Raw genomic sequence first — 27,702 nt, 5'->3', positions numbered from 1 at the left:
GGCGCTGCCTCGGCCGTGCCGGGAGCCGGGTCCCGGCGGGGGGGAAAGCGGCGAGGAGCCGGGGAGATGGGAGCCGAGCGGAGCCGAGGAGATGGAAAGGAGAGGAGAAAAGAGGAGCGGAGCCGAGCCGGGTGCTGGGAGCCGAGTGGTGCCCCGGGAGCGCTGCGGTGCCGGGCGGTGGGATGCGATCGGAGCCGAGCCGGGCGATGCGGAGCCCCTCTCCCGTCCCCCCCTGCCCCAAGCAGAGCGGCTGGGCTCGGCACGGCTCCTATATAGCCCGGGCTGCCCACGCCCGAGCATGCTCAGACGGCGGCGGGGCCCCCCCGCTGCCCGCTTGCCTTCCGCCGCTCCGCCCCCGGCCCCCCCTGCCCACGGCCGGGGCCGGGCCCGAGCTGTTCCCCCCCCCCCCAGTGCCGGGTCAGCCCCATATGAGGGGCTGGGGTCGGTCCCGTCTCCCTCCCGGCCGTGGTTTGATCGGGGTTAAGTACCTGATTCGGAGTGACTCCGGTTCGTGCTTCGCAGAGGGGTCGGGAGATGCCCCGGTGCGTGCCAAGGGGGCGCAGGGCTGGAAAAACCCCGCAGCGTGAGGAAAGCACAGAGCAAGGAGAGGAAAGGAGCTAGGGTGAAACAGGGCAGAACAGGGAGGCAGAGCTTGAAATGGTTCATCCAAAAGCCACCACAAAACCTCAGCTCTGTCTTTCGGTACGACGCAGCACAGACGTCTCGGGGCTCCCCCGGCTGAGGCCGATGGCCCCGTGCAGCAAACAGCCATAACCACGGCCCCGTCTCAAACCAGCCACAACAACACAAGCTACTCCAGGAGGAAGGTGGCTGGCGGTGTTGGTCAGTACCCTCGGGGGGCTGCTGGCTGCCCCACTTGTCGCCAGCGCTCAGGGATGGCTCGGGGCCTTGGCTGCAGACAGCATCTGGCTGCAGCCTCGCAGCTCCTTGGCTCCCCGGAGCAGCTTCGGGGCCAGGCTCAGTCTGAAGCCTTTTTATTGGGAGATGCAATTAACTTAATAAGGGAACAATTTTCTGTCGGGTCAAACTGAATCATTCCCGTTTGGAGAAGACGGCATTTTTTTATTTTTTTTTTTACTGTTGATTTTAATGGCTAAATTTAGCCCCCCGAAGCCCTGACTGCATTACGAGGACTTTCTCTCCAAGGGACCCACTCACAGCAGATTTTATTCCTGAGAACTGGACTGCAGCACACTGGACCGAGCTCTGCTTCCTCAGCACAGACAGGAACCGCGGGGTGAGACCTGGAGGACTCCTGGGGCCGAGCTCGCCCCTCCTGCAGGAGCAAACTGGCAGCCGAGGAAAGCATCTCACATTCACGTGAAGCAAGGTAAATTTAATCTGCTTAGCATAAGAGGATCCAAGGCCCTGCAGAAAAAAGGCCAGTTGACTCACTACCTGAAATTCAACACGAGCATCCCCAAACTACCCACCGAGTTTGGTAAAAGTTCAGTGAGGGCAAACTGCTTCCCTTGCAGGTAGGCCAAACACCGAATTCCCTCGCAATCAGGGCTATAAAAGGCTCTGGGAAATTTCGGCGCTGAGTTGGAGCAACATCACCATGGCAATAACCAGGAAGCCTTAAGTTTTTGTTTGAGACAATTCAGAAAAAAATATCCTGTGACATAATCCCCCCAGTCAGGTCTGCAATGCGCTAATGTAAAAAACTATATTTATTCCAGGGGCTTAAATCACGCCTTTAATCTGGGTTGCTCCCGGTATTGAAATGTGACCTCATCGTATAGATTACAAAAACCCTCGGCCGTGGGGATCATACGAGGGGATTTCTTTCCTGCATAGCACGGAGCTGAAGTCACATCGCGCCCGGGCTGCAGGGACCTGTGCCCGAGGCTGGGAGCATGTCGAGTGCCGTAGGGTTCACGTAAAATACCTCACTGCCCAACTTCGGGACGCTCAAGTGCCGGATTCAGAGAAGGAACTGCCAACACAGCTGAAACACTATCAGGGAAATGAGTTCATGGCACGGGGTCACTCGTTTGACAATGCGATTACAGAGGACACAGCCTTTTAGTGACTCCTCTTGCTGGCTACCACAGCGAGTGCCACAAAGGGGGAAGGAAAGAGTAAGACAGGGAAGAGAGGGTGACATCCACCTCCTTTTGGTTCTGCGAGCCAGCACGCCGTGCCTGGCAGCACGCACCAGCCCTTGGGATCTTGCTCCTGGCATTAATTCACATGAGGTAACGGGAAGGGGTTCAGGTTCTTCTCCCATTCAGTTCACATCCCGAAACAACCAGGTTTAGAACAACAAGAACTGCAGCCTCACAGATCCCGGCTCACAAATACGAAAGCATGAAATGGATAAACAGGTAATTGATACAAACTACTTCTGGAAGCAGAAAAAAAAATCTTCTTACCCTTTTTGCTGCGCACACGCATGATTTAACCTCGAATTCGTACCTTCCTGATGGGGGAACCCAGGTTACTCAAGGCCTAATGGAAACTGGAAAACCATCACTCCTTCCTGCAGACCATACAACAACAGAGCAGAGGGCAGGGAGTTGTTTGGCTCATTACCTGCCAGGGCTACGCTCCCCACGTTGCTGGGTCCGAGATGTGCCCTTTCCTTATGCATTTTTTTAGCCTTTGTCTTTCTTCCCGGTGTTTCTAGCTGGGACTTCAGCAGCCTGGTAACATTTTTTCTTTTAACAAAAAAAAGTGCCAAATTTGCCATTTGAAAATTAAATTTGGCTAGGTCATCGATCCACGGCTTCCTACAGACAGCCTCACAGCTCCCACAACCATCTTTTCCTCGGCCTGTCCCAAAAACCTCCCCCTCGGCCACAGCCGCCTTGGTGCCGGCCCCACACCCTCAGGCTGGGGACTCCCCGGGGCCACGAGGCAGCGCTGGCTGCCCCAAATCTGAGCACGTCACCTCCGTTATGTTACACGTGTGCTTACAAAACTGACTTACGTGCGATGCCAAATCACTTCAGCTGCGTGGTCACAGATCAGGGACGTGAGTCCGGCACCACGGGCAGTGCTGAAGGCGGTGAGGGCGGCTGGGCACAGGGGACCCGGCAGCTGCTGGGGCTGGGAGGGCAACGCGGCCCCTCCAAGGGCAGCACCAAGGCTAGAACAACACGGGGAACAACAAGGGCGAGGGACAGGGGAACAACAAGGGCAAGGGACAGGGCTGGGGGCGATGACTGGGACAGCAAAACCCAGCGGGGGCCATGCCCATTCCCTCAGGCACAGCAGTCAGCGCTGCAGGGCGAGGATGCACCCACAGCATGACTGCAGATGGTGGCAAAAACTTGTTAATTCGTGTGAGGAGCGAACAAAGTGCGTTCGGAGATCCCACCCCCTCAGAGCTCGCTTTCAGTCTTGCCTGCTTATGTGCTCCAAGCCACAATAAATCCCACAAAGCTGCTCTCTAGCAGTTGGACAGCGTACAGACCAAACCGTTTGGATGTATTAATGCTCCTCACAGAAATATATCGTATTATTCTGCTTTTAATTATTTTAATTGTGAAGTGATAGCTGAAGGGAAGCCAGCATCTCGGTAGCAATGTCACAGGATAACAGCATTTGGCTGTCATCGCACTACCACTAATAAATGTGGTAATAAAGCTCTTTGTTTTCAAAAAGAGCTGCAAAATGTTCCCTGACGGAAACTGCTGCATTAAATTTCCTTTGTTTGGCCTGACGGGCGTCAGAACGGATGGCAGCTTTTCCCAGCACTGCTACTGACGTATCAGGACATGATGCTGCGAGGATACAAGATAAGAATGCAGCTCAGACAACAGACGGGCGGTTATTGCAGAAACATCAGCTGCTTAAAGAAGGAGCCTGTGCTTTTAGCAAGCAGGGAGACCTGCATATCCCTGCTGCTTTTGGTACACGAGTCCACAGCAAAGTTCAGCTGTGACCTCCCACGGCTGTACCTGTAGGCGTATTTCTACCTCTAATTACGGGGATGCCACTAATTAGGCAGTGCTTGCAATTCATAAAGCACATCCTGACTTAGATAGAAAGGCTTGCCAAATATTTTTCCCTGAGAAAACACACTTCCAAAAGAAGTTTTTGGGGAAAACGCTCTCTTGTGCATGTGGGGGAGAACTTCACTGAGTCCAGGCATTCCCAGTCCCTCCGCATGGTCCATGGGATGGTGCTGGGGGCGCGTGCCTGCTTCCAGGCACAGGACCAGGAATGTTTTTGGGGAAGGATTGAGGAGGGGAGGATTCCCTGCTCCTCCCCGGGCAGCTGTGCTGAGCACGTGATGCTGGGGTTGGTGTTTCTTCTGCACCCAGCTGCTGAGTTTTGCAAGAGCTGAGGAAACGTGATTATTTCTGAGACCTCTGTTACCCTCTGTCAGATCTGGACAAAACCAACCAACGAGCTCTTAATTAGTCAGGGAGGGCTGACAGCATGAGCATATAAGCTCTGGCTTCTCTGAAGTCAGACAAAACCGAAACCTTTCCCATGTGAGATGAGACTTACAACCACAGGCTGGTGCCACAGGTGGGATCCCAGCACTCCTGAAGTATTTGATCTTCCATTTTCTTCTGTGCCTACAAACACTGCAGAGCACCCAGGTATTTCACAGCAGAACACATTTCCTTTTTTTCCCCCTCTCCTTTTAAGCTTATTTACAAGCAGTGAAGAAAGAAATCAGCTGGAGTCTAGGGATGAAAATGGAAAGTTTCTCAGCAATGAACCACCAGACCTCAGGTAACCGTATCCTGCAGAAAGTTGTTTAATCCATCTAACCCTCTTCAGGGACTTCAGGCAAAATCTGCGAAAGTGACACCAGTAAATAGCTGAATGCCACTTGTCCCCGCGGCCAAAGCCTTGCCTTGAGGAGAGGATCCAATGCGATGCTAACGCTGACAAGCAGAAAAAAAAAAAAAAGAGTAATCGAATCCCTGCCAGATGAAAGCCAAAGCTGAGGACTGACCTGAACGCCAGGAAGTTTTTCTAAGATAGAACAGAGCCATTGTGCTGCAGGTGAGGGAGGCCAAGGCAGGAGCTAACTGAGGAGGTAACCGAAGGGAAGAGGAAAGCGCCCGATGCAACACGGAGAGCCTTCAGGGCGAAGCAGCCCACACTCAGCTGTGGATTGTACCCGTGGCAGCACCGAGGCGTGAAGGGTTTCAAACCAACCAACGTCATGTCTCTGCTCCTGCTTCATCTTTCGCTGTCTGCATCAGAAGCTCCTCAGGGCAAGAAGTCCTCCCGCAGCACACCCAGCCGTGGTGAGGACCCACGGCCAGCAGCGAGTCACCAGCATGGCTCCATCCCACACAGCGCCGGGGCTCTCCTGGCCGTGCCGCCTGATTTCTGCCCTGCTCTGCTCCAAGGGACTGCGCTGGGCCAGCTCAGCTCCCTGCATCAGTCCCCGCAGGGCTGCATGGCAGCCTGCCCTGGCGCAAGGGAATTGCTGGAAGCGCGCCCGGGCGGAGGGCTGGCACAGGTAGCTCCCTGCTCAGCTGAGCTGCACCGCCAGCCCGCTCCAGTGGGGGTTTACGCTGTGGGACCGAGCAGATAACAGCCCCGCGGTGATGGCAGAGCAGCTGCGCAGGCAGCTACAGGCAGAAATAGGTTTTGGTTGAGCACCGCTCTGGATCAAATGAACGCTGCCTCTCCGGGTGATCCCCTGGGATCTGAAGTCTCGCTCAGCCAGAAAAAGCCTCCTGAGCGACTGGAACACAACGAGGCTTTGTTTCCCTTGGAGAATCTAAATGAAACGTGGGGCCCTGCGAGACAGACCTCCTCGCTCCTTATTCTGATTAAAATTTTACACTGTGCTACCTGCTCCCTTCCCTTAAAACAGGGTATCCAGCTACCTGGAGACGTGTCCTCAGGGTGGGAGCAGCCAAACTGTGCTTGACAGGAGCACGGAGTAACTCCTAGAGCTGCGCCAAATGCTATGCAGGAAGAGCAGGAGGTAAATCAAATAGGTCGACAAGTGAGAAAGCACACATCTGTCATCTTGCTGAGTGAGTGGCCCTTTGGGAAGGGCCAGTGTTTTTACCCAGAGCTGCTGTGGAGCCACTAAATAATACTTACAAGCCGCTCTCGGGCATGCCAAGGAAATGAGACGATACCGGCAGGATCTCAGCAGAAGTTCGGTGTGGGGAGGACAGGCCGGCAAGCTCCGATTTAAACAAATGGCACAGGTTGCTATGGGAACCTCGAGCATTTATAAGAAGCACTTCAAAAACAAAACAGAGTGAGGCAGATTTCATATCCAGTCTGAAAATGTTTATGACCAGAAAAGGCAAAGTGGGTGTTAAATGCTTTTTAGCTAAGTCAATAGCACCGGCACTCGACGAGGAGGTATTATGGATTTGCAGCACCCACCGTCCGTCTTCTGTCCTGAACCCCAGGAGAACAATCTTCTGTACTCTGCCAGTATTGTGGCACAAAAATTCTGGTTTCTTAACCCCTTCCTGGCACCCCGTTCTCTTTCTAAATTACTGCTGTCAGAAGGAAATTTCAGGTAGCTACATTAAACCCGTCAGTCACGACAAGTGGAAAATACACAGCTAGAAATAATCTGACACAGGAGAATTAAATTATGTACTGCTTAACAGCTAATCAAAACCAAAAATAAAGATATTTTTTTTCTTGAAAAAGAGAAATTATGAACCTTGCTCTTGATTTCAAACAGAACATGCACAGATCAACCTGGTATGGCCCAACGCTGCAATATTTAATCAAGTATCCCCCAGCCTCATCAAGAGTTTGAGCTGAATATTCAATTATCTGACTATTCAAGCTCTGAATCCTTCGTGCATGTAAAAGCATTTGGGTTTGGATAAACCAAACAGTCCCACAATGTATTTTACTTTGTATTATTGTAACGAATTCTGAGTTTACAACTTTTTCAGTAAGCTTCTGGCTTGGATTCCTGTACTGTCAAAACAGTCCTGGGAAGGAAGAAAACCTTGGAACTGGAAAATAAACCCTTTGGACAGCATTTTTAGAGATACTGTTTTCAAATCCACAGAACTGGAGGAAAAGTTCCTCCAGCTGCTTTTAAGTTAAAGCCTAGAATGTACCTACACGTTTATGCTGTAAACCTCACGCTGTGCACTTGACTCCAACAGCAGGAAGAGCTGAACAGCACCACTCCAAATTCTCCAGCTGGCCGGTCTCCAGTTAAAATTCAAGCCTTTGGGTGTCATGAAAACAACACCAGAGTTAAAAACCTTTAAAAACCCTACCTTTGCACACATCCACTTTGGGAACCATGAGAGTGCTTTTGCAGTATTAAAGACCAGATTTCTACCTAGGAGAAAAACGTCCCCGCAGAAAGATCTCCTGGGGAGATGTGGGCTGGAATCTCCTCTGCTCGCAGCCATTTCCTGTGGTTCCGGCAGGCAGGAGGTTGCAATCCGCTGCCACCTGGCTAGGTGACATTTTTCAGAGGAGGTGGGGGGAGGAAGGAAGGACCCACAACTTCCCAGCTGGCACGAAGAAACCTGACCTCTGTGCCAACTGTTCCCCTCGCAGCCAGGGCTCGAAGGCCAGGGGGAGGGACCACGCCACGTGCCTTCTCCCCACCGTCATCCTGCTTCGGATACGAGCAGCAGCACGGCCGGCACACAGACAGCAGCAATAAAGTGATGTCACCCCAGGAGAGCTCCGTGGGATATGGCATTCCTCTTTTAAATCGTTTTATTTTGAGGGGCAAACCTCTGTATTTTTCCAGTTCAACCCAAATAAACAAAATTACAACACAGTTTGCTAACATTACAAATTAAAACTGAGAAAGTAAGCAAGGAACTGTTTGTTTTCCTCAACAGCATCAGTCTCCAGGGCCCTGCCTGTGCATCACAGCCCCATTGAATTCAAACAAGTTGCAATTTCCATAGGTTCAGGTTTGTTGATTTATCAAGTTCCCACTAGTCTCCATCCACTACTGCTCCTTGCAGCATTATTGCTTTTAACAGTGTAAACAAATGTAGAACTAAATGTATGAACTACTAAAGGCTAACATGTTGCCTAGTCAGAATACCTGGAGAAATCAGATACCCTTCGGTTAAGGAAAAAGTCCTTTTTAAGGACTGCAACAACTGGGCACACATACAGGGACATAAGCAAAGCACCAGCTACCTGAAGAAAATGAATTTTAAAGTAAACTCCACCTGCTTCAACATGAATTCTCAAAACATACATCACTGAGTCCATATCTTAGATTCAAGTACAAGAAATTAATATTACATTGGAAACTTATTTCAAATGTATTTCCAAAAACATATTGCTTTAGGAACTGGGATAAAAGTGAAGAAATTATTAGATAACAAAATAAGTTTCCCAATAACATGCATTCATTTTAGAAGAATAAGCTATTTCAAAATCTGTATGGTGTTTTAAATAGAGAATCTCCTAATAAGTTTGTCTGATACACAAGGAAAACGTTTCTGCCAAATTTCAGAATACAGGGAATGAAACGACTCGACAGCCTGTCCTTTAGGTCACCAGTACCTTTAAAAATAGGCATAACTGAGTGTTAACAACTTGACTGCTCTTGTCCAGAACAACTTTAAACTACAGATAATGCTGGCTACAAAGAGACAGGCATTTTCCAACCACCTGCTTATTCTTGCATTAAAGCAGCTTGCCAGTGTGTTACAAGGCACAGAGTATTTCCCCATGCTTAGACCCTGCTTCAAGCAGAAAACGAAGCGATACCAAACCAGCGTTTTGATCCAGGACAGGGGATGCCATCGCTGCAGTGAGAACCATGCAGACAACATGTGTGACGACTGAGAAGGCAACCACCAGCTCACTGGTTCTAACAACAGGTAGGATGTACCTACGTCAGGCAAACTCCAACAAGGCAACCAAGAACTGGGTCTGAGCTGCTGACTGCTGCTCTGTAACAGCAGCTATTTGAGAGAGAGCCCTGCAAGCAAGCCCTGCTCTAACGCAGCAAGCACCACTCTAGGAGCAGGATGTTTTGCTAGCAGCATCAGACTGGGTGCTGTGCCCGGTGATACTAACACTACACTTACAGCTTTACAACTTACAGTGTGATTATAATAATTTGTGTCCAAATCTTTGGGCCAATTCTGGATATCAAGTTTGGCAGCGCAAGTGTGAATTTTAGGGATGCTGACGTTTCTTGTCCCACCTAAAATCACTGGAAGCCATAACTCAGTTGTGCAAAAAAGAAAGTAAGAATGCATTAGTAAATTCTAAAACAAACAAACAAACAAAAAAACAAACAAAACCCCTTTTTTATCTCCTTGTTTCTGTTTTCCTGCCTATGAGACAGAGGTAACACTTCTACGCCAACAGGGATGGAAGACTGTTAGCACTCAAGAAGTCAGCAGTTTTGACCTAGCTGATAAGATTCATGGCTAAGATGTTTGTGTTCCTTGCCCCTTTGTGACTTGTCTACACAAATAAGCAGTAAGGACCGAAATCTGCCCACAGAGAACATAGCTGAAGAAAGCTTCTTATACTAGGCACAAGTATAGTTCAAGCAGTTTTATAACTAACAAAACTGACTGCTTTGTTGCAAAAGACTCTTGCAACCTACAAATAAAAAGCAATGCATCACCCCTTGGTGAAGCGACTAACACTCAGCAATCATCCCAGAGTGCAGCTTTCCCATTTCCACACACACAGCGCACAGATAGCTGGCTTTACATAAAAGAATCCCGAACACGTCCTGGATCTATGTCACTTGAACGTAGATCACCATCTGGGGAGAAATGGGAGACGAGAAGGTGCAAAAATAACTGCTCGCTGAATCATTCTGCTCCAGTCAGTACCTCTCAGAGATTCCATGTTCTTTTAGGAATGATCATCATCTTTTCACAAACAAAGCCTGTGATTTAGTATCATCTAAAGGCATACCATTTCTGAAAACAAAACCACGCTGTCCGCATAACAGGTAACTTCTGATTGTCAAAGACCTTCATGACATCATTTTTTTTCCCCATAAGATATTTCACAGAACTCTGCTCCTGTAAAACACGTAGCCAGCTGAGGCTCTCGATCTGCTGTGTGTTCAGCAACGCCCAAAGTGCCTCTTCACTTCCAAACTCCACCAGGTTCTGGATAAATGATCCTAAAGGTCAAGTTGATACGTGCATCTCTGGAATGATATTCCTTAGGCACTCGATGCTGTAAGTGGCATTATGGAAAAAAAAAAAAAGCAAAACAAACACACACACAAAAAAAAAAAACTCATGAGCTGGTGTACTTAAAATACAGGTAATCAAACAACATAAAAAAACCCTTAATGTTCTGTAATGGCTTTTCATGAACTTTTCTAAAGATTTAGTTAAGGCAAAACATTCATGTTCTGACTGCTCAGGGCTACTGAGGAAATAAAGGTCTTTTGTAGATTACTGTAGCCTTGTTAAATTAAGTTCAACAATTTTATATTCTAAGCTCCTAAATGGATTTTACTCTTTCAGCTGCAGGCTGCAACATTCACCGCTGAACTTAAATGCTGAAACATCAGCATGTGAGCTGATTCCTTGTATCACTTAGCAGTTGAATAAAACTGCATAATTTTTGTATGGTGCTTTGAAATTCTGAGGTAGAAAGCATTGTGAAATAATTGTTTCACTGGAAGCCGAGTATTGCCTACCTCCTTCATGGAAGTGCTTTGCACACATTTAGAGAATTTGCGCTGCAAATAAAGCTCTTAAGCAGTGCCAAGGATTTCTTACCTGCCAATCCTCCTGGGTAGCTCCTTCCATCATCAGCAGAGTCCCATGATCAAGTGGGATTTTTAGTCTCTCTACGTAAGTATAGTCTCCATTCTCTTCCTAAAAAGAAACACTGGACACTGAAGAAACAGGCAAGTGCTTTTGGTAGAAAATCAGTCCTTAGTCCTATATAGCAGAGCTTAAAAAACAGGGAGGGGAAAGGACAAAAAGAAGCTTTTATGAGCTCAGGAAGTCTAACAAGACTTCTCTGCAACCATATTTCAAAAGGAGCTGAGGAGCTGAACATTTTCAGGATGGAAAGCCATTACATCTCACTGTCTGTATAACATCGGTGAAATTCAACAAATGCTTCCTAAGTCCAGTGCAAAATTCTGGAGCAAGGCTGCAAATGTTTTGGGAACATCCACTTGAACTGAACAGTTCATGTGGAAACATTCTGCAACCATAACCATGATTCCAATGGTTAACTGCTTTATCCAAAATGCACATCTTCCTCTTCTCAATTTGTCTTGTTTCAGGTTCTCTTAAACTTCATCACCATTAAGCAAGCCAGGCTGCTCACCTAAAAGACATGCATCATTTGCAAAACTTTGGTTAAGCCTTCAGATTATGCACAACTGTTTTAAAACACAACTACCACAACCAAATGTAGCAACACAGCAGTAGTAGCCTGACACAAACGGTGTCAATCACAGTAGTAACTCTATTTCTTTGCCCTACTCCTTCCAGTTTTACTCTGGACCACCACCCTGCTGAGTCCAGTTGCTTAGGGAAGCCTCACCAGCACAACAGCAGCATCCTCACGAGATCACTCTCTGCCTGACAGGATCCATCTTCCAGACTGCCACCTGGGCAGATATTATAATGCTCTGTGTGTTCTTCACTATTTTCTGGTATTAGCCTTCAACAGTTGCAAAAACTTGCTGCAAAACTTAAACAACTTCTATTCAACATGTTGACTACTTCGTACTGGAGCTTGGATTATTTCATTAAAGTGCGAATAAGAAAACCACTATTTCCCCAAATATAAAATGGAAGTACATAGTTAGCCTTTTGTAGATCTCTACTGCCAAATCTGAAAGCTGCCAAAGAAGAATGGACAGCAACTCTCCGAAATGAGGAATTCAGGGAAGTTTCTAGTAGAAAATCACCTTCCAAACACAGGGGTTATTTGGGGGAAGAGAGGGCTAGAGAAAATATTTTTATTAGTGTTGAAAGGGAGGAGACTCAAGGTCTTTTATTATTAAGTTAAAGAATGCATCAGATAGCCTGAAATAGTAAAGCAGATGATACATTTTTCCAAGCAAAAAAAAAGTTTTGCTTGGAAAAAAAATGACAGGTTCTCATTTTCAAGGACTACACAGTCCGAATACAGGGTTAACCTTGTTCTGAGTTTGCTGCATATAGCAAGCAGTCTGAAAATTTGTTATTCAAAATATATTTGTTATTATACCACTGCATCTAGAAGCAGAGATGTTTATTTTCCAAAGAGCTCACCAAATAAATTTTTTTGTTTATGCAAAAGAGCTTGATTGGGGTCAAATCAATTCCCAATAACTAAAAGCATCATTTCATGTACTTGACCAGCATCTTAGCAACTTTCTGTTCACCTCCGGGACTAGAAGTTAGTCACAGTGTGACAGAACAAGGTTATTCAACACTGCTAGTGCAACTGGCAGTCATGGCTGGCAATTCTGGGTTTGTGGGGATACCTCTGGGCCTGAGGCTGTTTCAGCAGTTAGTTAAGCTCACTAAACCTCTAAAATCAGAGGTGCAGAAGGCACTGAGAATCACCTGTAGTATTTTCATTCTCTGTAAGGACAATGTCCATTTGCAAAATATATTTTTAAGCTTCTGGAATTAAGAGGCATTTGTCTTGCTCTATTAGAAGTAAAGCACAATGCCAAAAATGCTTTTTTTAAACAGCAGATGAAACAAGGGGAATTTCAAAAATAGATCTCAAACATGACCGCTGATGAAAAGCAGTGCAATAGCAGTGCATGGCTTTTTATTTCACTGGATTACACCATTTCACTTTGTGGAAGGACAACGGTGGGTTTATTTTGGTCTCTTGCTCATCTCAACTAAAATGAACCTTCTAAAATAAATGATTTAGGAGAAAACATCCTTTTGGCTTAGAAAAGAGAGCATGTAAAAGCAGAAGTTTCTTTCCATTTCAGATGTGACATCTGAACTTAGTTTTACCTAGAAAACAGAATTGCACGTCCATTGGTTTTGCAGAGCCAGTGAAGTTAGACACATCATGTGTCCATACTAACACATCCACCAAATCTCACTTCAGAACTTTTCTCTTCAGAGCTGATGTCAGACATCCAGGAGACTCAGCTGGGTTTCACAGCTCAGGAAAAGTTATGAAGGAAACTTATTCTTGATGCCTATTCTTAACCCAAGGAACTACATGTAGTAAGTTACAAAAGCTCAGTGTGAGTGGATGGGAAGCCATCAGTATAAAAACTAGAAGCATTCCTGGACTCCATCAATTACTTTTCTTAAAAAGGTATTAAAATCAAAAAGGTAAGCAAGGGAAAATATCTAGAATATATAGAGAGTACAGAATATATAGAAAACATCTAGAAGCCCAAGTAGCAGTCCTATTGCCCTTTCCTCATGTAATGCACCCACCCACCTACACAGGACTATCTTTACACTCTGTCTTTCTGCTGATGATCTTGCATTCTGCAAGTGTGGTATGGTACCCTTAAAGCACTCGCCTCTTTTCCTCTACTTGCCTACAGCTGCTCAAGTCTTGCCAATACCGGTGGGGAAAGCCAAGGAAGCAAGCCTCCTGCATGGCAATCCAAAAAGTTCAACCCCAACCCCGTCCCGATCCAAGGCTCAGTTTCTACCGTGCTCCATCTACTCCTGTCAGTCTTTGGTTAGGCCTGTTAGGACACCAAGGGTTATTTTTCTGTTCCCAAAAGTACTAGGGGCTCTTTAATTTCTGCTAGAAGAGCTACTCAAGGACAGAAGGGCCTTGTTTTAGTGTTTCTTTTGAAGGACGGACCCATCTGAAGGCTGATTCTGAGAACACCACGCACATCCTGCTGTTATCTAACGTACGCACGAAAATCCCTCCCTTGCCCAGCATCCATCAGTTTCCTTGGCTACAGACAGACGAAGCTGACAGATGAACCTGACAGCTGCCTTCCTAACTCCACGCACAGCTCACACTCCCGTTTGGAGGGCAGCTGCACCAAACCGGTCCGTGTGGCACCCAGACCTCTGCTGCAGAGCAGCCCCCAGCGGGACACGGGAGCTTACTGGGACATCAAACATCACCCTTAACTAAAATCTCATGGAGTTCCCAAAAGGACCTGATCAGATAAGCTGGCGCTGTCTGAGTTGAGCAGTGATAAGGAGCAGTACAAGAGGTGCCGAGGCTGGATCAGGATGACCCACGTAATGCAGGGAAATCAGTTCCTCTGGAGTAGGGCAGCTGAGTCAGGTCTGAGTGGGACAGGGTCTCGGGGCGGTGTGGAGAGCAGAAAGGAGGTGGTAGGGCTGAGGTGACAGGTATGCTGTGGGACAGCAGGAGAGGGCTCGCTGACTTAGCCAGCAGGCTGTGTGTGACTTGAGTATGAATCACAGCTCCAAAACAAAGCGTTCGCCTCTTGGTTCCAGTGCAGGCAGGAGCTACAGCAACTGGGGAGCAACGAGGAGGCAAGAAAAAAATTAAATAACTTACTGGGACTAGAAGCAAAAACTAGAAGAAATGAGATCACTGTAGGCTTTGGACTACCACGTAAGCATCCAAAAACCCTAGAAACCCTTGAAAGCAAAGGCAAAATATTACATACAACCACACAACTGGTCCAAATAAACAGAAAAAGCAGTATTTAGAAAAAAGAATGCTGAAAAACACCAGTGGGTGAACAAAAACACTTCCTGGAATCACGTTAACTTCCATGAAAAGTCTCCTTAACAACTCCAGGGAGGGATTTGGCTCCCAAAATATATGCAGCTTTTTATTAGTTCTTTTAACATGCTCTGGGCTGAAATCTGGGTAGGAATTATTTCGACTTATTCAGAAGGGATGTTTGCAATGTGGATTCATGTAGGCCATGCACGACTGTCTGTACTCATTCCCTATTATGTAGTGAACACTTACTCATCCACTGCAGCAGTCATCAAAAACAGCAGTCTGAACCTTTCTTTAACCTTACTCTGGAACAATTTAAACAACAACAATAATAATGCCACTTGCAACTAAACAACTTTTTTTTTTTCCTCCTCCAAGGACAGGAAGATTTCTTTTAGTGGCAGTTTCAATGTTGCCTACAGAAACTTCAAATTTCTGCAACACGAATGTAAAAATCTCACACAAACATGCAGCAGCAGCAACAAAACAAACAAACAAAAAAAAAACCACAGCAACCAACCAAACAAAAAAAGCCTAGTAACATTAACTGTCTTTTTTTTTTATATAGTTGTCTTAGAGAAACAGGGTTTTATTCCCTAAGAGGTTCATCCACAGTTAAATTTGGACACTACTTGTACAGACAGTCACTAATATGAGCTGGAGTCTCTGAAGGCTCCGATTTAGTACTCCTCAATTGCACTACACGACGTTACCTGACTCGTGGTACATGCTGTTTTGTACCCAGTACATGATCACACACAGGCAATCGCTTCAGTTTTTTTCCAGCATCACTTATCCACGGTAAGCCTCTAGCACAGTATTTCTCATCTTACCTTTTCATGACACCTTTCATCTTGAAATACTTAAAAGCATTTACAACAGAGAGAAATGAAGGCCTTTCAAACTCTAAAATCAGCATTACTAGAATCTGGGTCCCCAAAGAGGCTTAATTTGGGGAGGAAAAGGATTTGCTTTCTCTTTTCCTCCCTCAGTGAAGACTACCTCTGGAAAACCTGACGTAGGAATAATGGCAGATTACAAACCAGATAAGAGCCTGAGATGCCTGTGATGATTGTAAATCTAAATCCCCCTTCCCTAGGTTACCCCTGTCCCTGTAGCTTGCTTTTAACAAAGTAGTGATCAAACTTCAAGTATCTACAACCGATTTTAACTTTCCTTTAATGAAAGAGCGAATGCTACATTACAATGGAGCATGAAAATTACTTCTTTGGTGGTACAGCCTGAAAGGTTGTAATTTCCATCAGGGCGTCTTGTAACTCCCACTTGGCAAAGCACCCAGTGTCATAGGATGCTCTCAGAAAATTGCAGGCTTTTGGAATGCGCAAAGAATACGTAACGTGACATATAATTTTAAGTACAAATTCCCTTAGGCACATGATACACAGTTAATAGCAACTTGTTCAAGCATCACTCCGCACGTGGGGATCTTATTTTAGAAACAGGTATGTCACAGTTGCAAAAGGAATGCACTTTATATTTAACAAGACCAAGCTAGTCAGAAATATCAGGTCAAAGACACTAAAGAAAAAAAATAAGGAGCACTTGAGGGATATATACATTTAAAAAAATCACCCACCTCAGGAAGAAAAGGGAAGAAACCACACAGTACAGATCAAAGAAAGTGGCTAATCGTGAGTGGCACGGACTGAATTTCCCCCTTTACACATAGCAGGTGTCTTTTGAGAAAAGAGCAAATGGACATCTCGCTCAAGAACTGAGTTCAATTTTTAGGGGGAAATTGCGAAGTTTATACTGTAATCTAGGTGGCTTTAATTCTGATCCATCAAAAAGGAAGACATGCGCTCTGGAAATGAACCTGGGCACCCTTTACAGCTTCCCAGAGGGATGAACTTTCCAGCTGACATTATGTTATCATCACAGAATCAAAGACACTTACTCATGCTATGCCCAATGACACAATGCTCCGGTTATGTCATCTCATGCTCAAGGACCACAGGGTTAAACTCCCTTCAGGCAACAAAACTCACACATTAAAGAGCTGGTGAAAAACACAAATTATTTAGTTTTCTGATTCAAATCCTGACCTTTTTTGTTCACGACTTGGTGATCCCTCTGTCACTCCTCAGGGGCACATTTCAATACCCCAGGGCACAGTTTATAGGTTGGTACTGTCCACCTTTGATTTCTGCACTAGTTTATTCAGAATAATTAAGAATGTAAGTAGACAGTAAACAGCTTCTCAAAGATCCCAAAATGCTTTTCAGACTGCATTTTTCAGACTACATTAAAAAAAAAATTCCTCAGAGTTTTCCACTGAGTTCACAGCAAGAATATCACCATGTAACAGAAAACACACAGAACAGACATCTGAAGCAGGATACCCTACAATGACTTGTACTTTCAGCAGAAGAATGTGATCCCTTTACTTCAATAATGCAAAATCTAAGTGCTAAGTTACTTGTTGCTTAAATGCCTGTTACACAGCATTTTATCTAGAAAGAGTATTCTCTACTGAATCAGAAACTAATTCCTGAGAGGATGTTCACACATGCCTCCTATCAAAGTAACAATCCCTGTTTAGTCTGTGCAGTATGATACCACAGTTTGGTATTTTAGGTAAAAGAAATGGGCTGCTCTTTCCTGCTCTTCATTGGCTCTCAGCCTGAACACACACAAGCCAAAATTCAGACAATGTTAGGGGATTTTTACTTACAGGAATGGTCAGAACTACTCTGCGTAACACATACACTATGAATTACACCATTACTGGGGCTTAACGAAACAGCATCGAATCTATGGCTCGTTTAGATAGTGAAAGCTCCCTTCTGACATCACTGATTTCAAGTAATGGGAAAGGACCTTATCAGGGCAAAATAGTAGGTTGCAATTTCACTGCAGCACTACACTGCTGCACATTATTAGAGTGTTTACATTCCCACCCTGAAGATGTCATGTTCCATGTAACAGGTTTTTTGATTCCTACACTTATTCCCCAGAACTTTATGAGTGTTTCCACTAGTTACTAACATAACTAAATGTTTGTAGTTATTAAGTTCTCTAAACAGAGGGAAAGGACTAAACAAATGAGTTTGGACTCTCACTGTGATAAGAACACTCACAGGGGAGGGTTTCTTCCTCATCTCAAAGGTCCGGGTAGCGCCAAAGCTGAGCGAGGCAATGATGGGATTTTTTCCCAGCGATGGTTCGTCGTCACTGTGCCAGTCTACGCTGTCCTTCTCGTTTCGGTACAGGTTGCAGAGCAGGGAGTTGAAGGCATAGCCAGAGAACTCTTCAATGCGCTCCTTTAGCATAGTCAGCAGAGGATGCCACTGCAATTGGCACAGAGGGAGTCAGGTAAATACAATGAAAGCTGGGCAGCAGGCAATAACAGCAGGACACAAGGGGAAAACTACTCTTGGATAAGAAACAAAACATACTGCACTTTCACCACAATGAAGCCAAACAAATATCTCTGAACAATTCTTATCAGATTTTTAGTAAAGCTGAGGAACAGGCTTTCTGCAAAGTATGCTTGTTGCCTACAGGTCAACACTAAATCACCTCTTAAAAATAAGAAGCCAGTCTGCCTGCTAGTGGCAGCCGCTAGCCACTTCCATTAACTGGAAGGTGAGGAAGTGGATAGAGTAAAATCTGCTTGAACTGAGCATAGATAAACACCAGCAGTTCTTAACCAGAACAAAAACTCTGCAACCTGTCTGCTCTAATCTCCTGGCCAAGCTAGTGGAGTTTAACACGTGGGGCTGATAACACCTGAGTTACTTAACCACTGCTGGTGGGCACAGCACACCCAAAAAGTTGCAGCTGGTGTCCACGTAAATCCCTCTCCATTCCCTGCAGGTGACCCAGAACAAGAGCCAACAGTTGGCCTAACGCTTCCACAGCGTGGCCCTCTGCTCCCAGCTCCAGCAGCACAGCGTGCTGAGCCCCGCTCATCTTCTCTTGGGGGTTTGAGTTCAGCTGTGTAACTTCTCAGTGATTCTCAAAATGGAATGCACAGGCCCCGAATTTCCCCCTTCCCGTTGCAACTATCTTGCTGCGCCCATAGCCCGTGGCAGCTCTGTGCATTCCATTACAGCTCAGTCCAGTGAATCACTATTCAATGTTACAAACTTACATCATGACTTTCAGCTGTCAGAGTGCTTTTAAGTACTACATAAGCTAAAAGAAAAGAGAAAAAAAGGCTCAGAGCAATGTCGGCCAGAATATTTTGCCCATTATATAAGCAGAAACACAAAGATCAAGAGAGGACAAAGAACTGATTCCAAACCTCTCAGCAAACACTGGCAGAAGGAACAGAGAGCATGAGTTATTTCCCAGTATCCACCTCAAATAATCAACTCTGCACCACTGCCCTTCCATGTTTAGAGGGTTTTTAACCTATTGGCTACACTACAGAAGCCTTCACCGTGTCATCTTTCTCTGTTTGGTATTCTTCTAGATAAGTCACCCCGTCAATGACTAAGCATCACGTGAATAATTAATTATACATGAACACAGCCTGTAGCTATGGGATATGTAGGGAAATCAGTACCAGCACCCAAAAATGCTATAGCTTGTACTTGGGTTGCCTGAAGGACAAAACACAGGATCTCCAGAGCTGCAGCATGTGCCCAACATGCTATGCAATCACAGATGAGTCCAAAGAGAATGACTGAAAGCACTTCTTAGTGACCCATTGAACCGGATTCCTTCAATTCCTATCACAAAAGTATTATTGGTAAAAATGTTATATGGTGAATTTTACAATGCAGTGGAAACTTCACAGTAAACCTGCAGGAGTGGAAGTAAGTTTGTTGTGATACATTACTACATCCCCAACTATGTCACTGCTTACAAAGACACCTTTTTCTAATACAAAAGTTTATTTGCACAGTAGCACTGGATCATACTTGGCAGTGCTGCCATCACACCCAGCCTTATCAAACAAAAAATGAGGGGCACAAAGCTAAATCACTCCTGCAGATCACACGTTCAAGGCAGGCAACTGCTTTTGACAAAGCTGTGCACCGAATTGCATTTGGTCATTTGACACTGAGGATGTTTTTGTAATATAAAACCTACTCCACAGGTAAGGGCTGTGCTGTTTATACCCTTCATGGCTTTTTTTAGGCTGCATAACTCCCTCCTACAAAGCCGAATACAATGTCAGAGTGCCCATGCGCAGTCTACCCTTATATTTGGCTACAGGCAGTTTCCAGACAATGGCTAACTGAACTTCATGCAAACTGGACTGAAATAGTGAACCTGGGGCACAGAGGCTCTGTCTAACCTCTGAACAGCAACAGTCATTCTGAAGTCATTCTGCTTCTAGAAAAGTCCATGTAAAATAATATTCCACAAATAAGTACAAAAAGTGCCTGTTTTCCCACTACAAAACTACCAACTACGGGATTTTTGAAACTACAAAATCTTTGCAACTCATCTTGGTAAATAACACCTTTCCACTCCCCTCAAACTGAGCTTTGCTGGAAGTGTCTCATCCAGCAGCAGTTCTGGACGTGGGACACTTTTCTTTCTTTTCAACCCTAGCCAGCCCTCAATAGTCACACTTCATTTAGGCTTCAGGGCACTGCAGCCTGCTGCCATGGCAATTTCAGACAAAGCAATGCCAAAAGATGGGACAACAGGCTGGAAGCCAGCAAGAGTAACTGAACACGACTAACACATCAGCAAGTCACTTGGAAGGTTTCTAACCATTCCAAAATAGCACGGGAAATTGTGTGACATAATCTGGAATGGCTGAGCAGGCACGTCACGTGCTGAATCTTGTAACATTTACACAGGAATCAACAATATGCCTAAATTCACGTTTAAGCTGTATTGAATCTAAGTGTTTCTGAACATAAATATTTCAGTAGTTGATGTTGTTATATCTCTACAAGAAAAACTCAGTACAACTGTGTAGACTTCAATATAAAGATGCATAGAGTAAGTCACAGAACAATTGAGAGTTTTGTCCGAAGCTACACAGTGAACTAAGAACTAAACTCTGGAGTTGTAATTTCCTTTTCCAAACTTTTATCCACTGAATAATGCTCCTCTCAATCAATCCACTCATAATGACTATTTCACTAAGTTGTCCACTTTCCACTAGAATATGCTGCTGGTCATAAAAAGAAATTCTGAGGAATGTTCTAGATAAAAAGAAGATAGAAGGAAGGTTTTGTCTCTCAATCTCTGCAAAGGGTTTCTTTGTAGACAATAATAAAAGGAAACTGTAAAAATATACATACATTTGGGTTTGGCTGCATTGTTATCCTGGAGTACGTGTAAGGAAGTTCCCCATACCAGGAGGTAAGCCGTGGCTCCTCAAAAGACATTTCTGAAAAAAACAGGAAGACTTCTCAGTTGCTTTATCAAAGAACCTGAAAATGGAAAAGCACAATTCTGTCAAAAAATTCAATCAAAAAGTGACTGTTCACTCACCTGAAGTTAAAAAGCAGTTCCTTAAAGAACTACGTTACAGAATGAACCCAAGAAAAGGAATATTATTCAAAAGCAGACCCTGTGCTACTTATATGAGAAAGGTATTCCCTTGCCAAAATCTTGGAGCCACATCAATTTTCTCAGACTGGGCAAGGACTGGATAAATTAAAGGTAGCAAAATGAAACTGAAATTTTATTTACAATTCTAGTTTGCTTTACATTCTCCTGGTTCCAATACGCTGGCATTAACTGCAAGGTATTCCCTCTGAAAAGGATGAAGCGTCAGGGACTGCAGCATCAGTGGGACATTACAGAAGGAGAAAGCAGCGAAGCTGAACAAGTAATATTTTGTCAAACATGCAAGTGTTCTGTGGCGTAATACAAACATCAAGTTCAAGTACTTTCAGCTTCTGAGAAGACTGCCTTGGTAGTTATTTCTCACGTTTGACAGGTAATACTCTCCATTTTACACTACCTTCAGTACAAGCCAATAAACACAGATGTTGAAGAAATTTTCCAGCCCTGACCGGTAACTACTCCAACGTATTTTGTTATATCCGTTCATGCCTAAAAGGAGAAATTTAGCTGGAACAGGTGGCCCCTTAGTGAACAAATCCAGAATAGCAGACTCTTCACTTACTTCGTACTGCAACCAAGAAGCAAAAATAAGGGAAAAGAAGTGTGCTTTGCTGGAATTCGAAGAAAGAGTGGCAAAAATACTCCTGGTAACAGAAACCTCAAAGAAAATAGTTTTTTCAGCATCACTGGGAAATGATATAAAGGGATGGAGCACAGACTTATTCAAAAAGACTGCAGGAAAAAGAACTGAAGATGCCACAGAAGGGAAATCCTTTAAAACTTATAAGACAGAGAGGCAATTTTCATCTCTCTTGAACTTGGAAAGAGCTGAAATAATTGTGAATTGGAACACGGTGACACAGATTTGAAAGATAAGCAGTAATTTTCAATTATGCAAGGAAAACCTGGGAGGAAGTATGTGAAGGAGTGGCAATGTGTAAAATGAAAAACAATGACATGATGTGCGCTGTGTGCATTTTAGCACGGAAATGACCTGAAAAGTTAGTCTACACACCCTTACCCTGTCTGATGTGAGTTCTCTGACCCCAGGGTATGTCTTGGAGGAGTTGTTCAAACATCCAGTCTGCTTGTTCCGAATCAATGAAGCCAGGAATCAAATGAATCCTAAGGAAGAAGATACAGAAAAGAAGGAAGGAATAAAGACTTCTATATATGCTTTGATAAAATACTCTCATTTCTGGGATTCGCAAAGAATTTAAGGTAAGAATGCTTGTAATGCAGGCAGAACAGAAGGCAGCAGGAACTCCTGATGACATCCTAACTAAGGATGCCTAATTGCTTTATAAACCTGTAAAAACATATGTAACCAACAATAACCCATGAATTCCATAATCAGCCATATACTGTGCAAAAAATGGCATCCTTACTTGTTTTTAACTTTCCACTTGAAAAATTATATACCCCAGTTAAGGTACAACAATCAACATAGAAAAGTAATTGCCTGAAAGTAATTCTTCATCTCCACGGCACATAAGAGTTTGATAGCCCTTTTTCACTACTACCACTCTATCTTTTCTTTTGAAAGCACAGGAATCCTATAAGCATTTAATCTCTCCAGTTTTCATATTTTTATATGTATATTTTATATTTAGACTGTACTAACAGCAGCACTGAAAAATTCTGGCCACTGTGCTGGCCTGCAGAGTAGGAAAGCTGTTCGTGAGAAGTTGCCCTTAGGAATATGCAATGCTCCAAAGACACCATAGTAAGAATAGGTAGCAAAGATGTTAAAAAGAGATGTAAAATCCAATTGTTGAGTTTTGAAATACGTGTATAGTACAGCAATATATTATGAAAATATAACGCCTGAAAGTGGCAAAATAACACAACTGGTTGTATATTTTTTTCTCTCTTCCCTACTGGTCAAAGCTTTTTCCAAATTCGTATAAAAATTATTTGCAGTTTTAGAAGGAAACAAGATGAAAACTTTCAAATAAATTCACAAGAAGCATTTTTCCAATATTGGAAAAAAGAAGTCTATTAAGTTCAAATAAAAAAAAAAAGAATGAATATTGATATTGCAGCTAAGTCAGCAATGCGAAATAAAATGCTTTTAAGTTGGTAGGAATCACAGAACAAGTAGGCTCTAAAGCGTCCAGAAGCTGTAATAACTAAGACAAAAGACAGAAGTAAACAGGACAACCCCAAAGTTGCCCGTCTGCTTAAAATCTTTTATTAGATCAATTAAAAACAAGTCATATTTACATCTAAACGTACTTGGTAGCTTTCAGCTACATATGACTTAGACCCCACACCCTTGCTATCACAGGAATACCAATCCAAATTTCAAGCAGCAACTTACTGCGGTGCACGGAACAAATGGACGTAGCCCCTTTGCCTTATTCCAGACAAGAGCACTAGATGTAGTACGTGCTAGATGTTAAAAGGTTCGCATTTCATCTCCTCAGTGCTGCTCAGAGCTGTGTAACTCTGCTGTGCCTGATACTCACAGTACTTCCAGAGGTACTCTAAACACATGACACACAGGAAGGGCAACAGGCACCTGCTCAAGTCAGAACACTCTGCAGAGACCAGACTTCAGAAAGCTGAGCATCACCGCAGTGTTCAACAGCAGCAAATAGCAAGTTTCAAAAAGCATGTAATCCACTTACCTGGAAACTCCGCTTGGTCCCGTGCTGAGCTCATACACACCAGGCTTGCTGAGGATATAGAAAAGAAAGAGCTGTCAGATGCACCGACAACAGTAAGTGATCTTACACAGAGCAACTTGGACTAGAATTGCTGTAAGCCTGCACTAGGGTGAGTTTTCTTTAAAGAAAGAAAGAGAGAAAGGAAAAAAAAAAAAGAAAAAAAACTTTGTGGTACTAAGGGAAGCAAAAATGTTCTGAAGAGACAGACGTTAGATTAAGGCAGCCAGGAATGTCACAGAAAAAATGAGTTTGTGTGTACTTCCTCTCTCTCGCTCCCACTTCAGCCAAGGCTCAATACATGGTTTTAGGGCTCTGGAGACAAGTAAATGAGGGATGTCACAAGGAATCGAAGGGAGACAACCACAGAAAACCATGCCCTGACCATGCTTGCTGTTTGCATTTATAGGTACAAAAAGAGCATGAGTCTAACTGTGGACATGTAATCCAGTTTTCAGTCACACAGAGAAACCAAACTACAGGTATGCAAACAATATTTAAGCCAGTGTAGCTGGTACAGAAGGTGAATATCTCTACCCTCAGTTACAAGCTGCACAGCTGTGAAGTATTATCTTCTCTCACACGAACTGTGTTTCACCTGCAATCTCATTTTTCTCCTAAACTAGCCCCAATCTGTACACTGATCATCACAAGACCATCACAAACTGTTTTGCACTGTGCTGGATTTAAGAAAGTTGAATAAACAAGAACTTCTATACTCTTTTCCACATTGCACATACACTCAGAGCATAAACCATACAGTATTATCTACAGCACTTTGTTTTAATGAGAACAGCAGCTCAGTTTTCTTTTCCCCTGCAGTTTTTATTTAATTTGTAAATAAGAGTAATAAAGCCATGTGAACCTTCAGAGCATTTTTTAACACACTGAATTTGCTTAGTACCTAGATTTATTACTACTAATAAACAATAAGCGAAGATCTGTATCCTGTATCATTCACGCTGAAAGGGAAGTATCTGCTAGCAGATACATAGTATCTGCTACAATCTCTTAAGTGTTGCTGGGAAATTCTGTTACTATTTCCACCAGGATTTTTCCCGCATCTTGGCAGAAACACCTCTCACAAGGAGTTCTAAGTAATTTACAGTTCACTACCACACTGGTTGTGAGAGGGCAGCTGAACATGGGGCAGCAGAGGACATCTGAATCATGCTTGCTCTACATGAATACCCACCCAGCACCTAATCTGAAGTGCATACAGAGGACTAACAGCAGAGCCCTTGAGGTAAGCACATGCAAATCTGACTCCAGATGGATCTATAACTTGCTTCACAGTAACCGCTTAGTAAGAAAACTCTATCATGATGACCAAACTGAAACAAATTTTTTTTTTTTAAATCTGTATCTTCACCATACACCACCACACCTTGCCATACTTAATGACATGTTTATTCTGAGCAAATCCCTGAGATTTCTGACACAAAGGGCAAGTGATCTACAGCTTTAGAGTATCTAGCTTCACTATGATGCTAACAAGCAGCTACTTCTCTGAACCTTCAAAGGAAGCAGAGGTGCCATACCAGCTAAATACATGGATAACAGCAAGTAATTTCCAGTATAGTTTACACAGGGACTTTTGTAAGAAAAAGTATATCGTTAACCAACATAGATATATTTGTGGTTCTGTTATCCAAGAACCCCCAACTGTTCATTTTTCCTGAATTACAAAGCTACATCAAAGCCACAAAAACTACTAAGACATGCTTGGACTCTCCTGACTATAAAGTCAGTTCAGGATAAAAGGGTTGAAAGTACACATTTTGTACTGAAATTTCTTCCAAGGTATAGTCAGTTTAAGCGAAGAAAGAACTCTTTTAAGCATATTCACCCCAACCAGAAAAACAGAAAAGCCACAAGCTAGATGGATAGTCAGCAGTATACTCACTCTATCACACCTGCCTCAGGAACCTTGCGTTCCACCTGAAAGGTAACCAGACAACACATGGTGAATACTAAATGCTTACGTACCTGATGTGCTCTAGTCAAACAGAGCTTGTTGCCATCTGTAGTGATTCTAGATAGTTGAAGACTGAAATGTCAGTGAGAAACACACACCTCTGGACAGTTGGTAAAGCAGCAACACTCCACTGCATCCCCTGGAAACCCTCAGATGCAGCTACCACTCCAGACGTATTTTAACAATCAACTGCCCCCTAAAGGACATCCCTTTCTAAACTATTTGGATTATCACAATTCTGAATTACAACCAAAGAAATCCTAGCCTTACATTCAGAATTAAAAATGTACAAGGCCAGGACAAATCTCAGTCCCAGTCAATTAACAAAACGTAAGACAGATCAGACAGCAGGAAACAACATCTTAAAATGGCAGTTTGAGACAGCTGTTTTTTTTTTTTAATCATTGAATCCAGCCTATATCATCATTTTGGTTGCCGTCTGGATTTATGCTTCTCTTCTCTGAGCTCATTGTGGGGCTGAAATGCAAGGTGCTACAGAAATGAGTATGCAGAACAGCCAAGACATAGTACTGCACAGGTTCCAGGGCTCTGCTGCAGAGAACAGAGAAACTTCCCAGAATGTCTCCAAACCTTTCAAGCCATGAAGGGTCCTTTCAAATATTACTGGCTTAGAAAGAAGCATTTAAGATTTTTTTTTCACAAGCAAGGAACTACCTTCCCACTGCAAATAGCAAAATATCCTTCATCTCCTTGTGGGCCATAAAGGAAAGCTTTGAAAACAAATCTCACATGCTTCCCCCAGCAGAAATATTGCAGATATCCCAAGAACAAAACAGAGCTCAAATCATGCTTAGGGACATTGTATCATTCTGAATATTTAAGAAAATATATCCTTTGGTTCTCCTAAAACAAACAAACAATGAAAAGTAGCTATGAATAGATACATAATGAGTACCTAGATTGAAACTACACAGATGGACAAACCGTAAGAGTTTCAAATTCCGCTTGGTAAAAGCCCCTAAATATTCAGCTCAGCTGAGTTTTTCATTTGTTTTAAAACACGAGACCATTAATGTCAAAGTCTGTAATTTTTCAGTTCATTGTTTAAAGTTTCAGAGAACATGAGATTCTGGCAATAAGTGTTTAATTAAATGATTAATTACCTCTGATGGCTTTTCAAAGACAAATTGCTTTTGAGCGTGAAGTTGACCTTTTTTCATCCACGCCTGCCCAGTAGTGCCTGCAGGGGAAATGCTGCTGGCCACAGGTGCCTTTGGTGCTATAGCAAAGGAAAAAAAAATAAAAAAGATAGCATGAAATTGCACTTCACCGTATGGAAAACACAATGCTCATGTCTGGAAGGATTCACAGAATTCGTCTTTGAAGGATTCTCCTCTGCTTGGCAGACTTCTGGTGACAACCAAACCTACGTCACGTAACTGTTAAAGCTGCATAGCGTCTTGAATATTTTTATTTGTTATTCAGGGACAAATTGAAAATGTTTTTAAGTGAGTTTCTGCCAAATGTAGGTGCTTACAAAGAAGAAGTGCTGCCTTTTGCTAATGTTAAGTTAAAAACAGAGGGGAAAAGGGGACAGGCAGAACTCAAATCCTTCACAGGACAGCGTGGGAAGGAATACATGGAGGCATTAGGGAACACTACAGTCCTGAACATGCAGCCCTACAGAAACAGAAGTCATTACGGCACGAAAAACCTCCATTAAAACTATCAACTCCCAACTGCGGGTCCCCCCCGGAGCCCTCCCGGCCTTCCCCCCGCCGCCACCCCCAGCCCCGGGCCTTGCCTGCGGCCGTCCCCGCCGCGCCGCCGGCCCAGGCGCCCTGCACGCGGGCCCGCCGCCGCCGGTCCGCCATGGCGCCGCCGCCTCAGCCCGGCCCCTCAGCCCCGGCCGGGCCGCATGGCTGAGCGCCCGGCACCCTCTGGTGGCGGCTGCGGAGCTTGCAGCGAGGCCTGAGTGTGGAAGGAGCTAATTAATTAATTAACAGCTTCATTAGTAGCTCCAGC

The 27,702-nt window shown here is 44.2% G+C and overlaps 2 protein-coding genes and 1 long non-coding RNA gene across 3 annotated transcripts in view; 2 read left to right on the top strand and 1 right to left on the bottom strand.

Moving 5' to 3' along the window:
• The window catches only part of LOC137857764 (uncharacterized), a 150,423-nt gene extending 134,205 nt beyond the window's left edge, over nt 1-16,218 (top strand). Inside the window, exon 2 of the mRNA XM_068684701.1 lies at nt 15,131-16,218. Coding sequence (XP_068540802.1) covers nt 15,131-15,218 — 88 coding nt within the window. The 3' untranslated portion in view covers nt 15,219-16,218. The remainder of the gene's footprint in view (nt 1-15,130) is intronic.
• Nucleotides 370-9,205, top strand: LOC137857772 (uncharacterized). Its single transcript, XR_011097271.1, has 2 exons — nt 370-1,351; nt 4,630-9,205. It is a non-coding gene; the product is annotated as an uncharacterized lncRNA (long non-coding RNA).
• On the bottom strand, nt 7,635-27,627 carry ALKBH3 (alkB homolog 3, alpha-ketoglutarate dependent dioxygenase). Its single transcript, XM_068684706.1, has 9 exons — nt 27,482-27,627; nt 26,841-26,956; nt 25,645-25,679; nt 23,703-23,750; nt 22,091-22,194; nt 20,799-20,887; nt 17,664-17,873; nt 10,683-10,781; nt 7,635-10,128 (listed from the first exon to the last, which is right to left on the bottom strand). The coding sequence occupies exons 1-9, from the start codon at nt 27,549-27,551 to the stop codon at nt 10,036-10,038; spliced, it is 864 nt and encodes a 287-aa protein (XP_068540807.1). The 5' UTR covers nt 27,552-27,627; the 3' UTR covers nt 7,635-10,035.
• Nucleotides 27,628-27,702: the final 75 nt, after the last annotated feature.

This window comes from Anas acuta, chromosome 5, assembly GCF_963932015.1.
Source record: "Anas acuta chromosome 5, bAnaAcu1.1, whole genome shotgun sequence".
Taxonomy (NCBI): Eukaryota; Metazoa; Chordata; class Aves; order Anseriformes; family Anatidae; genus Anas; species Anas acuta.
This window is presented reverse-complemented; position numbering and strand designations above follow the sequence as displayed.